Source organism: Stegostoma tigrinum, chromosome 6, assembly GCF_030684315.1.
Source record: "Stegostoma tigrinum isolate sSteTig4 chromosome 6, sSteTig4.hap1, whole genome shotgun sequence".
Classification (NCBI taxonomy): domain Eukaryota; kingdom Metazoa; phylum Chordata; class Chondrichthyes; order Orectolobiformes; family Stegostomatidae; genus Stegostoma; species Stegostoma tigrinum.
In genome coordinates this window covers 18,096,607-18,111,066 of record NC_081359.1, presented here as the reverse complement: position 1 = coordinate 18,111,066, position 14,460 = coordinate 18,096,607, and the positions used below count along the sequence as shown (strand labels likewise).

The following is a 14,460-nucleotide window of genomic DNA, read 5'->3' as shown; positions in this document are numbered from 1 at the left end:
GACCTAAACTATGTTATAATTATAAATATTATAACTATATATTAAATTGTAATTACAAATATAAGGTAATATTCATTAATATTCCCAGTCAGGAAACATTTCCTTCCTAGAGAGTGATGAGAATTTGAGATGAAAAGTATGTATGTATTTAAGAGGAAGCTGTATAAGCACAAAAGATAGAAATGGAGTAATAGAATAATATGTTCAGAGTCAAAGAGGGGTGAAAGGATACTCGTGTAGAACATAAACACGAGCTAAACCAAATGGTCTGTCTCTGTGCCGCAACAATGCTAAATAACGATTGTTGGCATAAATTTTGTGCATGGCACAGATCTAGCAACTTATGTGCAACAAATAATTGATGTGGCCATTTAGTATCATGTTCCAAAAAAGAATTGCATAGACAGATTAAAATAAACCCTTAAGGTAAAATTGGTTTGGCTCCTATTTAAAGCATTTTATTTTTCAGGCATCCTTTCAAGATCTAACTCGTCTTGTTGCACAGGTGGAAATGTTTGTGTGGAAATTATAAATAAGGTTGCCAACTCTGTTTGACCATATTCCTGGAGGTGTTTTTACATGGCCTCCTGACCACCTCCATCCACCATCTGAACTGACCAGCTAACACGTGACACCCAGCCTTCCCATGGCCAATCAAAATGTGTGCCATCTCTTCCTCACCCATTGGATGATTCAGTAAAAATGGCTCTTCTTGTCCATTTCCAGTGGGCTGTCTTTAAATGAAATAAGCAAATGATTTCAAAGAAATGTTTGTCTAAAAAAAGACACTAATATTTGTTTTCCCCTTCTGGCAACTTCAGGACAACTCTAGAGTGTTGGCAACCCAATTTGCAACTCACAAAGCTGTTTGTCTTCTTACTCCCTACATCATTTACAGTCTGTCTGTCTTCTCTCCCTTTGTTCTCGTTGTCTTTCTGGTGTGATAGAAGAAGTCTCCACTGTTAGTGACTCTGCTTCCTCTCTCCCCTCTGGACTGGTCAATAATCTCCGGCCTCTTACCATATCTCATGTCTGCTGGTATCGAGCGCAGAGTGTCTCCTTTTATGATTACATCAGGATTATTGAGGTAACAGTAACAATAAATTAAGCCGGCCAACTGCCGAGCACTTGGATTTAGCAAACCGGGGTGCAATTAAATGGCAAAATATTTTGTTGGGCTGGCTTTTGAAACATGCTGTAATAGCTTACACTGTCAAAACACAACTGGAAGCTCAATTACAGAGTCAGGCTGAATTGAAATTTCCTACTAATTAATTTTTGAATTTTAGCAAGAGGCCGGATATAGGTTTTTGGAAATGCAAGGAATTTAAACTTAGTGTTGTTTCGTGAAATGGAAGCAGCGTTTTATTTTATGGACTATTTGCTGATATTAATCATAATTTGCCTGTCTGGTTCAAAGTTTCACCAACACAGTAGCTTACATTAATATAGCGCCTTGAACGTAATAGAATACTCCTAGGTACTTCACTGGAGCATTATAAAACAAAGTATCACATCAGGCCACAATGGTAGAAGTTTGATCAAAGAAGTAGGTTTCCAAGATATGCCTTAGAGGAGAAAAGTGAAGTAGATGAGCCAAAAGGTGTAACAAGGCGGTTCTAGAGCTTGGGCCTTATGATTCAAAGATAAATTTAAGTAAGTTACTTGAGGATTCCCACTGACCTAAGAAGGTAAATCACCCTTCGTTATATTTTTCTAGGAGTTTGAATTGTTTCTGCAAACATGATAAGAAGTTCAACTTATAGTGGTTAAAAGTTGCAATGTTGTGAAATTTTAAAATGTTAAGTACCCTATTTGGCACAAACACATTATGCCATCTTATACCACGATAAATGGGCCCTTAGAACCTTAAATGAGAAAACAGGATAACTTCATAAGGATTTCAAAACTCCACTGACTTCTGGCAACAACATATAATAGAACAGTGTAATCTAGTTAAAAACATCTTCCCTTTAGTTTCTTTCAGTTAAATGTTGTGAAGTCATAGAATCTTACAACACAAGACTGTTCAACCCAAAATGTCTATGCTAACTCTTTGAAAGAGCTTTCCAATTAGTCCCACTCTCCTCTCTCCCTTAATTCTGCAGTTGCCTGTCCTTCAGGTATTTGTTGAATTCCCTTTTGAATGTTATTATTGAATCTTCTTCCACTGTCCTTTCAGGCAGGATATTCCAGATCATTGTAGCCTAAAAAAACCTCTTCCACTCTCTTCTGTTCCTTTGCTACTTGTTTTAAATGCCGCCCATTGGTTTCCGTCCATCTTGTCATTAGAACCAATTTATCTCTGTTTATTGTAGCAGAGCTCCTCATGATATAGAAGATCACTGTTAAGTCATCCATTAGTTTTCTCTGTCTAAACAGAAAATTCCCAATGGGCGAGTATTATATGTTTGTTTCTTTTCCCTTTCCTGTTCCCTTTCACCGTCCCTAGCTATTTCATAAAATACTGGCAATATCCTGTCAATAAGATGATGCCAATGACTGGATATTGGATGGTGAAGGGAGAGAATTTAATATTTCTCTTAACATTTTTATGGAGACATGAAGATTCCACTCCCTAGCTTCCCATAGCGACAATAGCACAAAATTGAATCTGAGGTTTTTACAGCCTAAATTGTAGACTGTTGTGTAGTTCTCCTTGCAATGAATGCTTGTGCCTTCATTCGTAGGGTTGTCAAATCAGCCTGGACATACTCCTGAAGGTTTCACTATATGATCCTTCTGCCTTCAACTGCCCCATTTCCCACAATATCACTGAAAGAACTGTGGACGCTGTAAACATAGAAACATGGAAGATAGTAGCAGGATGGTGCCACTCGGTCCTTTGATCCTGCTCTGCCATTTTTGTGGTCCTTTTTCAGAAATATTGAAGTTGTTTCCCTGGAGTGTAATATCTCTCTTGTGATCAGTCTGTAATGTTATGTTTACTTTATGTCACCTTTAATATTCTTTGATGTCTTCCTGCCTCAGAATCAGCTCTCTGGAAACCTGTTGAGGAAATTCAAAAATAGCAATGGCTGGCAAAAGCTTTGGGTGGTTTTTACCAATTTCTGCCTCTTTTTCTACAAATCGCATCAGGTGAGTCACATGCCAGAACTATTTGAGGGGTTAAATGTTGTATGTTTGAGGACATAAGCTTGATACACTACTTTGCACTGTTAAAATTACATTGTTGGTTTTGAGGCATTATTTTGGAATTGTTTACATATAACATAAATTGAAAAATTTTGAAGCACACTGTAATATCCAATCCCATTAATTTCTCCAAAAACTTCCTTTGTGGTACTTACACCAGAGAGAAGAATCTTTCAAATATATAGGGCTTACTTAAACTAAGGCTTCAATTTTCCATCTTTAGAAACTTCCTGGAGCCTTCATAAAACTGATTTTAGACTTTCTCTGCTTCAAAGAATCCCTTCAGGATTTTACCCACACACTTGTAATCTGGAACTGTTAAACTAAATTTCTTACACTGAGGTAATCTTTTTCTTAACGGTCCTAACTACCTCCCTTTCTTGGGTTTTACACATCCAACTTCAGCCTAGACTTCTGCAAAATGTTGCAACCTGAAACTAAAAAGCTTTTTTCTGACCTGAGTGTTATCCCTAAGCTTAAAATAAAACTCCAGAACTGTCTGTCTGAAATTTTTTCAATGTTTTGTTTGCTTAAATATTATCATCTTCCACATAGTGCCAGGAGATCATTTACATTCACCTGAGAGAGCTTACAGGATCTGTCTTATCCAAAAAACAGGATTATCTCTTCATGGCAATACAAACCAGCAAGGAAACTCAATCCAATGAGTTTTTATTTGTTCATGAGTAGAAAGGAATGTTAATTATTGCCTGTGGACAAACAGAATTTTAAAAATGTCTGTCTTTGTCCAATTGTGTTTGATTGTCATGCATCATGGGAAGGCAGAAAGCATTACTATTTTGTTTTATTTGTTTCTCACAGTCCTCTTGTACCCCGCTTCTCTTTTTGTTTTATTCTTGTTCCCAGTTTAGTCTCTTCCCACAAAGTGTAAACTTTGGATTTATTCAACGGGAATGCTCTCAGCAATTGGAGCCAGGCCTGTGTGTGTGTTGAAATTCTACCTTCACTGGGAAATTGCGATCAGGTTTTCCTGGGAGTGGGGCTTTAGTTGTTATAGAGATGGTTTTCCTCTGGTTGGGGATGAGTGCAGATGGCTTTCAGACACCGAAGCTGGCTGTCCCTCAGGCTGTTGGGTTTGCCAAGCCCATCATTGCACCATAGGGAAGCAAAATATTATGGTGAAGCCGGTATCCGGACACCCGGGGGGGCAGGAGTAAAGTTCTCTTCTCGAGAGTGCTTAATGGCAAGAGGACGGCATGTAGTCATGTATGAGGGACACATCCCTCTGTTTGGCATTAGCTCCCTCTGGCTCCAATTCTTCCCCTGGTGAGATGTCCCCTTCCAACATCTCGCTGTCCTTAACATGCATATGCTCCGAGGGGTTGGTGGTGGTACATGTGCTTGATGAACACATCAGGCACCATACAGACCCCTGCAAGAGGCTACTGCAGAGTATTGGCAGGTCACAGCAAACACTGGACCCAGTGCCCTCAAAGCCCATCATGCCCAATCACTTCTAAACCAGATGTGTTGTCCAGCATCGGTAAAGAAGGCATCTGTCACCTGGGTGATGTGCGATGTGTGATCTGCCTGTGAGAAACCAAGAAGGCTCCATTGATGAGGGCACACGATAGTGACCACCCAAAAGAAAGAGTCATTGTCCCCTTTGCAGCTATTCTCAGCCATCTACAGGATGGAACGAGAACCAATCTTTACTTAGCTATGCTCTCAGAGTGGAACAGTACACGTGTGTCTCTCCAAATGTAGAAGTCCCACAGTGTCTGTATTTCTGAAGACACCTTGAACTTAAAACTTCAAATGTCCATTAGCCTTTGAAAAACATTTTTACTTTCCTTTTAATTGGTCTCATTATTGGCTCAGACATGAACTCATCCCCTTGGCCTGCCCTTGGGGGAAGGAGGGCAGAATAGGTGAACTCGCACTTTTGGCCTTGTGATGGCGCACCTACCTTTGTTAAAACCAGCTGCTTCCACTTGAATCCAGCCCATGTTTGGCGAACAGTAAAGTTGCATTCGGTGATGTTTTATTTGTTTCCCTGTGGAAGATGTTGCATGCACCGTCTCTGACTACCCTGTGGGCTTTTCCTTAGGACAATCATCCACTAGCAAGTTTGCCACTGCTGGGCTATTCCGTCACCATTCCTGCGGAGTCTGACAATATCCACAAGGACTATGTCTTCAAGTTACAGTTCAAGTCGCACGTATATTTCTTCAGGGCTGAAAGCGAATATACATTTGAAAGGTGAGGCTTTCCTGTTGAAATTTTGAGAGGGTCATTTGTCACATGATGCATTTGACAATAGCTTATCTCTAACTCAAATCTATCCGAACATATTGCAGGGCTTCAGGCATGCCATTTATTCTATTGACTGTTGTAGAACATTTATGTTCCAACTCCTGTGCAATGTCTTGAAGCAATTTTACTTTATAAAGGCACTGTATAAATCCAATTGCTGCTTATTATGCACATTTTTACTTTCGTGTGTCACTTTTCTCTTTACAGATGGATGGAAGTGATAAGGAGTGCTACCAGTTCAGCCACCCGTACTCGCCTTTTAAGCCGCAAGGAATCTCATGCTTATTGATTACAAGGGGAGGAAGCCCTTTTAAACCAGATTCAGTCATCACACAGCTTTTTGAGCGGAATTCTTTCCAAAAAGCTTATTGAATAACTAAACCACCATGCCAATATTGCAATTCAATCTATTTTAGGATTACAAAAAGAAATCAAAACGTGCATTTTTTTTTCTGCTGCCCCTGCCCAACAAACCTCACTTTATTCCAAAATGGGGCCAAAAATATGTTCTGCCCAGAGTTAACTGAGTTTATGTATCACCAATATTGTGTAAAGCTTAGACCTAAACAGGAGAATTTGAAAAAAATGCATATCTAATTCAACCCTGGGATTTCAGTTTTCTGAAAATCTAATGCAAGCATAAACTATATTTGACAAACTAATCACTGGTACTGTACACATTTTAAAGGATTCAACTGTATTGTAGGTGTGGCACTAATGTTTTGAATTGATTGTGATATACAATTCTTTAGTCTAAGACAATTTAGGTACTGATTAATAGAGACTTTGACAATCAATACTGTTGCTTTGGAATAAGTTTATCTTTGTCATTGCTTTGATTCAAAGAATCTCTCAACTTTACAAAAACCCAAGGTGTTACATACACAATTGACTTGAATTGCTCCAGACACTCCACTGAAGATAATTTTTCTGACAATGTGAAATTGTTGCCATATCTTCAGGTTCAGTTCCAATCCGAATCTTGCAAACAAAAATTAAACCTAGCTAAAAGAAGCTGGGTAGCCATTTGTAAAATTCTACAATTTTCACGTATTAAATTCCTATTATCACAAGTTGGACTTTTAAGAACAAATTATCTCATTATCAAAAATATACATACATTCATGGTAGAGATTACAACCGAGTAATCTAATGTACCTTGGAATCCAGACTCCTAAATATCCCATAGTCCTGTTATTTATACTCTATCCATTTGACCACGAGGGATAACTGATGAGACATTCTGAATCATTCCATCTAGTTTAATGATTTCAGTGCACTGGGAACAATAGCTAACCCTTCAATTGGGTAACAGCGTATCATTGAGTACTCTTGCCCCTTTGCCAGCACACATTCAAATACCCCAGCCAGAAAACAACTATAGTGTGGAAAAGTGGAACAGGATCCAAGTTGAAGCAATCATGCTCCAAGTACAGAGCCATCTACTTGTTCACTTTTGGTCCAGGCCAGAATTTGACTCGCCTCAACTCTCATATTTCAGAAGTAAATTTCTTAGGTGAAATAAAATTAAACATCTAACCTTGTGAAAGCCAGTACTGAATGATGAATTTGACATGTTGGAACTGTTTTTTTAAATAAATATCCAGCAGGTACTTCTTTTGAAACAAAGACTCCATCAGGTAGGACTGCACTAAGTGAAATTAGCACAAAAGTGCAAAATAATTAAAGCAGCAGATAAGGGAATTGGAGACGGTTACATCAATACGTTTGTGCTAAGACCTCAAAGTGCAATGCCACCATTAATGCCTACAACTGTTTCCTGTTTTAGCATATTATTGATAACCTTTTTTAAAAATGGCCTGAACCATTTCAATAAACATTATAACTGACAAGTATTGTTGTATCTAACATTTTTGGATATCACATAATATGATCACTAGTAAACAATGTTTTATTTCCCTTACCTGAACTGCAAATGAAGTCAGCAGAATTCAGAGTTTTAGTATCAAATAAATTAGTGATTAGATTAATTGGAACAAAATCACTTTCTAGGATTGCTTCAAACTTTACTGTATTCAGTACAGTATTGAATGGTGAATTTGACATGTTGGAACTGTTTTTATAAATATGCAGGATCAATGTATTGGTCGGAATGTCATAAACAAAATAGCTAAAACATTCTCGTTAGAAGCCTCTAGTGAAAGGGTAAGAAACATGGTCAAATTGCAAATAAAATTCATCGTCCTTAAGAACAATAGTTCCATCAGCTTTGGGCAGGCAGCACAGTGGCTCAGTGGTTACTACTGCTGCCTTACAGTGGCAGGAACCCAGGTTCGATTCCACCCTCAGGATGAGTGGAGTTTGCACATTCTCTGAGTGTGTGCGTTTCCACTGGGTGTTCTGGTTTCCTCCTACAGTCCAGGTTAGCTGGCTTGACCATGTTAAATTACCCATAGTCTAGAGAGATGTGTAGATTATGGTGCATTAGCCATTGGAAATGCAGGGGATAGGGGTAGAGGAATGGGCATGGGTCGGGTGCGATGCTCTTCGGAGGGTCAGTGTAAACTGGATGGGCCAAATGGCATGTTTTGACACAGTAGGGATTCTGCATTCTGGTCTTATGTGGTTTGACTATTTAAAAGATACAGGGGAACCAAAAGTGAGCGATAACTGTGCACTTGCTGCGCATGCCTCGTATTTCGGGAAAGATGGCACAGTGCATCTGCTGCCTCATGTGATTCAGAAGATCTCACAGCAGTACTTCAAAATGCAGAGGAATTCTTTCCCCAAACCACAATTAATGTTTGTCTTGTGACCAACATAACTAAATTAGATTATATGGCTGTTATATAAAATGATAACATAGAGCAAGTTTGTGGGAAGTTGCTGTGTGTAAATTAATTGTCATGCTCTTCCACCACAGCCAAAGTACTTAGTTGGCTGTGAAGTGCTTTTTTAGTGTCACTAGGTAAGAAAATACACTGCATATGACAGTACTGATGCCAAAAGCTCAACGCTTCCTCCTTTCTGCAAATCTTAATGATGTGATATTCCAATGCATAAACCTGTAGTGCCCTCTGATTTATTGTTAAAATCTTAGAACAGTGACTTTTACTTCCCACTAGCCTCTACCCTCAGGTCTAAGCAGGGTGAGGCAGAAAGTATAGTATACAAACAAATAACATCATTCCCATTACTAGATATGCTCTGTAAATCTTCTACAAGTATCTTGTTGTGAAGAAGTAAACTAACTCTGCATCAGAATTCATGATTTATTTAAAATCACTTAAAGCTTACAAGGAATTACAATACATTGTGTAATGACAGAAGCAAGGATTATATACAAGACTATAAACTGTCAGCAATGTTACATAAAATGAAATTTACACTTAATTAGCATCTTAAAGTATCCAGTCATTATTAAACATCTTAAACGACTGCTTTACTGCAATACTAGCTCTTTACACACACACATATAAAAATATTGTCTTTTTAAAATGAATCACTCCATACATTATACCTGTGTTTAAGAACATTTCCTGATGATCCTACAACTTTATTGCCATTTTATGCACAGAATATAATAATTACAGTTTCCTTTGATTGTGAAGAAATTGGAGTTAACGGGGGAGAATAGGTACAAAACTGTGACTCATGTACCATGTTTTCATTACTGAAAAGAAATCTTTTTAAAAGTGCAGCCAAATACACACAAACCAAAATAAGGATGTAATGACATTGAAAAGTGCAGCTCAAGACCACAAGAAAGGGCATATAATGAGTCATGGCACTTGTTATGGAAACAGTGATAGCTTGAAGCTTATAATTAGTAGACAGTGCCGAATTTCACCTTTCTTCTTTAACTGACCAAACATATAGTGCAAACTAGTAGAAAATATCCACCTTCAAAAAAAAACAAAATAACTTAAGATCAGAATGCTAACAGTACATTCAAGTTACTGAGATTTTCTGTTTAACAGGTTTTATATGAATGGATCCATAATCAGTACCTCGGTTATGACTATTCTGGAGATAGGAACTTTAAATTTAGCCAACCATTACTGGTCACAAGTGCACTTCTCTTTTAAGCTAGATACAAAATCCAATAATTGAGAAACATTTCTAAGTAGCAAATATGATCTCACGGTAATTGACACTTCTGTTGACTGGACATATTCATAAAATGATACACTCTTAATTTAAAAAAACAAATCAGCCAGAGTGCTTAACATGGGGTAGGAATGCCTACCTGTAACAAAAATACCAAACCCTAAGTAGGAATGCAATCTTAACAGATTCAGCTGTATACTTACAACATGAAGTCATTTTTGAAGCTACATTCTTAAGAAGGTAGATAAAAGTATGATTGTATTTCTTTTTAACATGTTAGAATTGGGGCAAAGTGTAATATTTTAAAGTGCTGGATTTACAGAAAGAACAAGCTGCCTCATACTTTTGCACTGGCACAACTTTTAATGTAAAGTTGCATTTCGATCAGATTTTTAACTGTCCCAGATCACTTAGAGCTGCATGAACAGCTTAGTGGCAATCACAAGGGACACTGCAAAACAAGGCTCTTTTCAGATACGCTGAACAGCCTGAAAAGCTTATTCTGCCACAGGTGTTGATTAAGAGCACAAAATCTTCAGTAATCCCAAGTAGTAGCTGGTTCTGACGCATATTTAAAATGTTTCAAGCATATGATGGAGTAAAAGGTTTAATTACCAGTTATTCACAGAAATTCAAAGATTGGACTCATGAGCTGCTAAAAGAATGCTATCAATATCAGCAACCTGAAGACTGTCTAAAACTCAACTTTCATTGTGTGCTGGAATTTGTAATATTCAAGTCATACAATTCTGAAGTAAATCTCTTCATTAATAATGAAATAAAACAATGTACTGCTTATTCCTCAAATTTATTTAAATTCTAAGATAAATAATCGTGCAAATAAAACAAATCATAGGCATGCCTACACATTTAGATATTTCTCAACCATATCTTCAAAACACCTCCCCATTCTAACAACACTCAACTTATCCCTTAGATGTCACAATACGAGATATCAAACTTCACTTCCAAAATGGGTATAAGTAACACTTCATAACAAATTTCAAAAACAAAGAACTATTCTTACCTTTGAACTTTGAGATCAGCACTAAGATTCAGAGCTGACTGTTCTAACTGGTCATTCTATCAATACAATATAGGATGGCATTTTAAAAATTTCTAGAGGAGGAGAAAGGTGAGGGGCTACCCATTAAAGATCTGTAAAGATCTAACAGAATATTCCCATATGCGAGAGTCACAGAAACTAGTGACCGTTAATATACATATTTACTTAAAAAAATCCAGTTAGGAATTCAGGAGAAACCTCTTTACCCAAAGTGTGTGAAACTCTCTACCATAGGGAGTGGTTGAGGAGAATTATAAGGATGCATTTAAGGGGAAGCTGAATAAATACAAGGGTGAAAGGAATATAAAGGTTATGCAGTCAGACTGAGTAGTAAGGGTGGGGAGGAGGTTACCACAGAGCATAAGCACTAGTGTGGATCAAATGGCCTGTTCCTATCCTGTAAATTAGCAGCAGTTGTAGGAGCCTTACAGTAGCAACTACATAAACAGCAGTCACCCACACCAGGCCCTTAAGGCAGATCTGCACTGTAATTCTGTTGCTTGTACATGTCTAAATGGCTAAGCTGTTGACTCAAAATCCTCCTCATGGATAGCAGGGGTAGGATTGTTCCAGATTCAACTAAAGGTCAGGGGAGAAATATCTGGGAGAATATTTCTGCCTGAATTTAACCATGCACTTAACACAGAACCCTGAGGACTCTGGGGATTGATGAGGCACTAACATCAAGTGACCCGCACTTGAAAGAACAACAATGTTGTGACATTTTTTTTTCTGTATTAAACCTTTCTAAACAGCAGACATCTTCCACATTTTGAAAACAGATATATTCAACCATCCTTGATAACTTTACTTTTCTGACATTAAGGACAAGGAATGAACGTAACAAGAGATAAAGCAAATCTTCCATTACCTGGGGTGTAACAAACAAGCTTTTCTGCTTATTGTGCTTCTTTCTCAGAAACTTTCTTTAGCAAGACAGATGACAATGAACTGGAGGCATGAAGAGAACTGACGGAGAACATTTCTTAATCTTGCAACCCATGGAAAATGTCATCTTCAAGACACAGCATTGTAAGCCTTATGTTCACAGCTTGGGGTTAAGTTTAACTTAACCCATCCTCAGAAAACTAGCAAGGTCAGACTGCAACATTGCTTAGTCCCAGCACCAGGACTCTGATCTAAACAGACAGGCCTTCCTCTACACTGCAGTTCTAAGCTACAAGATCAGTTTCAGATAGAACTCATTTCTTCCATTAGTTGAAAACTGTGCTTCTGCATTGATAAGTCACTAAGTATGAAAGCCTGTAGTTCTTCAGTTTAAGGGAAACTTTTCAGTAAAAGAATGGGGCAATCATGAGTCTCAACTTTTTGGCACACAAGAAATATGATTTGGCCTCTTTGTGATGACATTGTTGAGCTTCCAGGGTCTATTCCCCCTAAAAACATACCTTCTATCATTAACCTGTTGCAACTCTTTTATACAGGGTCTGTAATGTTTGAAGCCACAAGCTGGCACACTCTTAGAAAAACAGAACAAACTAGCTTTCTGATACAGAAAATAGACTTTTGAGCTAACACGTTTAGAAATCAACAGTAACATTTTTGCAGAAGTTACCTAGTGGCAGCTCAGATCTCGACTGACTTGAAGGGGTCATCAGCAATTATGCATTCAATAAAGATCCTGATAAACTTTTTCTTAAAAGGGACAAAGATCATTCCTGTCGTAGTGTAGGCGGGGGGTGGGGGCTTAACTTCAAAGAGTTTAATAAGAAAAATGTGACAACCAGTTACTTTTAGTATTGTCTGGATTACCAGAGAAAGCAAATTAATGCCCAAAAAACCTTGACAGCAATGTTGTTCTAAATTTTTCATGCACAGTGTAAATGTAACAGTGATGATAGCATTCAGCATTAATATTATCCAGATTTCAAGAAAGATATTTAATTTGGGCCAATGTTTATATAAACTAACAGGACGTGAGAGGGGGGGAAAGCATATTTTGATGACTTTGAGATGCGAGGTTTTCCAAATTGGGTATTAATTTTACAAAAAAATGGCCAGATCCTTGAAACGCTTAAAATAAATGTCACTTGAACATGAACTGAACCTTACAGGAAAATTAGCAAAGCAAATGGCCCTTTCAGGGAATCACCACAAAACATTGTCTACATAAGCATTCAGTTGTAGCAATTTGTATAATTCTGTCCTTAACACACTCTCAGGGTTTTTATCTCAAGTAAAAATGAATCTATGTACAAATATATACGAAGCAACAACTTCCTCTCAGTCTCCCAGGAAAAAAAAAACCCATCAACTTAAAGCAGATACTTGATACAGGTGCTGCAGAGGTTTCAGTTCCCATATCTCAGTCCGAAACAGACAATTTGGGACTAAAAACAAAATCAATAGGCATTTCATCCAACTAAAATTGTGCACTGTGACAGAACTTATTTTAAAAAAAGTTCCTTTAAGCAACAAATGATGGCTCCACTGAGAGACTTCATCTTTTGAAATTGTATGTCCAAGACAGGTAGCTTGTGCCTGGATAACCCTTACAAAGGTTATGGTAAAATGATCAGCCTGAGAGCACCTTCTCAATGCAGATGGCAAGGACCAAACATTAACCTTCAGTTGGAAGTAGTAGCAGCCCCACTTAATGAATATCTGAAAGAAGAAATATTAAAAATACTTTTTATTACAAGCAAATAAATAAAGAATATAATGATTGAAGGAGGTGGAGAGCAAAAGAAACACAAACTTAACTTGAGTGAAGCCAAGAACAGAAATCATAATTGCCATGAGTGTGGAAAGAATAAGGGGGACAGAGAGAGTGCAGCAAGGGGGCCAGAGAGAGACCAGGGAGGGGTTCAGAAGAGGAGGGGGGGGAGATGGAGGAAGGATGGTGACAGGGAGTAGGGAGATGGAGGAGATTGGGAGCAGTGAGGAGAGAGGACAACAGGAAGGCAGTAGTGAACAAGGGAGGATGTACAGGTAGCAGAGAGGTGGAGACGGTGACGGAGATGGGTAAGTGGGCCAGGAAGATGACGTGGGGAACGAAATGGGGGTGGTGAAGAGGATGGTGGGGAAGCAGACGGGTTGGTGGTGGAGATGATCTTGGGGCAGTGTGGGTAGGAACTACATGGGGTGGGAAAAGTAGACAGATGAGAGCAGGGCAGAGTTTGAGGGCCAGAGGATGGGGGTGACTTTGCTGTGACCAGTCCCTGGCCAAAGTCCTCATCATCCCCAGCCAGCATGCCATCCCCTCTGTCTCCATCTTCCCTACTCCCTTCATCCTCCCCTCCCCATCCCATAAACCCCCTACCCACCTCTCCTTCACTGTCGTGTCTCCCCTCCCAATCCCCCTCTCCCCTGTCCAGCATTTCCAACTGCACCCCCCAACAATCCCTCTCTCCCCGTCCTGTGTCTCCAAATCCCAGCCCCACAATCCCCCTCTGCCCCGTCCCATGTCCGCCCCCATCTCTGTCTCCCCGTCCCTCACCATCTTCCCCTCCCCTGTAGCCCCCTTCCCCTATCTTCCCTTTCCCCCTCCATCCCTGCCTCCCTAAGTCTCCACATCATACCCACCATCCCCACCTCACCTTACATCCTCCCAACTCCCTTGTTCTCCAAGCATTTCCACCCTACCATCCCCACATTCTCCACCCCTCCCACCCTGTCCCCACATCCTCCACACCAATCTGCTGTCATGTCCTCTCTCAGCTGGGTCATATTCCTGGACCTCATTCTCTACTAGCACAGTGTAGTACCTAGACCAAATGAGCTGCTACAGTTCAAAAATGCAACTCACCAACATCTACGCAGAGACAAATAAAGGTGGGCAATAAATGCTGCCCAGTGAGCAAAGCACATTTTCCATATAAAGTAATAAATAAAATTTTAAAATGTCATTTAAGCAGTTGCATGTAAAG

General features: G+C 39.0%; 2 protein-coding genes across 2 annotated transcripts in view; one reads left to right on the top strand and one right to left on the bottom strand.

The window, feature by feature from the left end:
* The window catches only part of LOC125453044 (FERM, ARHGEF and pleckstrin domain-containing protein 1), a 262,857-nt gene extending 255,571 nt beyond the window's left edge, over window positions 1-7,286 (top strand). The window contains exons 25-27 of the mRNA XM_048532094.2: window positions 2,992-3,099; window positions 5,228-5,379; window positions 5,641-7,286. Coding sequence (XP_048388051.1) covers window positions 2,992-3,099; window positions 5,228-5,379; window positions 5,641-5,722 — 342 coding nt within the window. The 3' untranslated portion in view covers window positions 5,723-7,286. The remainder of the gene's footprint in view (window positions 1-2,991; window positions 3,100-5,227; window positions 5,380-5,640) is intronic.
* Window positions 7,287-8,673: 1,387 nt separating this feature from the next.
* LOC125453278 (serine/threonine-protein kinase 24-like) overlaps window positions 8,674-14,460 on the bottom strand; it is a 48,400-nt gene continuing 42,613 nt past the window's right edge. The window contains exon 11 of the mRNA XM_048532629.2: window positions 8,674-13,195. Within this exon, the coding sequence (XP_048388586.1) occupies window positions 13,159-13,195 (37 nt within the window). The 3' untranslated portion in view covers window positions 8,674-13,158. The remainder of the gene's footprint in view (window positions 13,196-14,460) is intronic.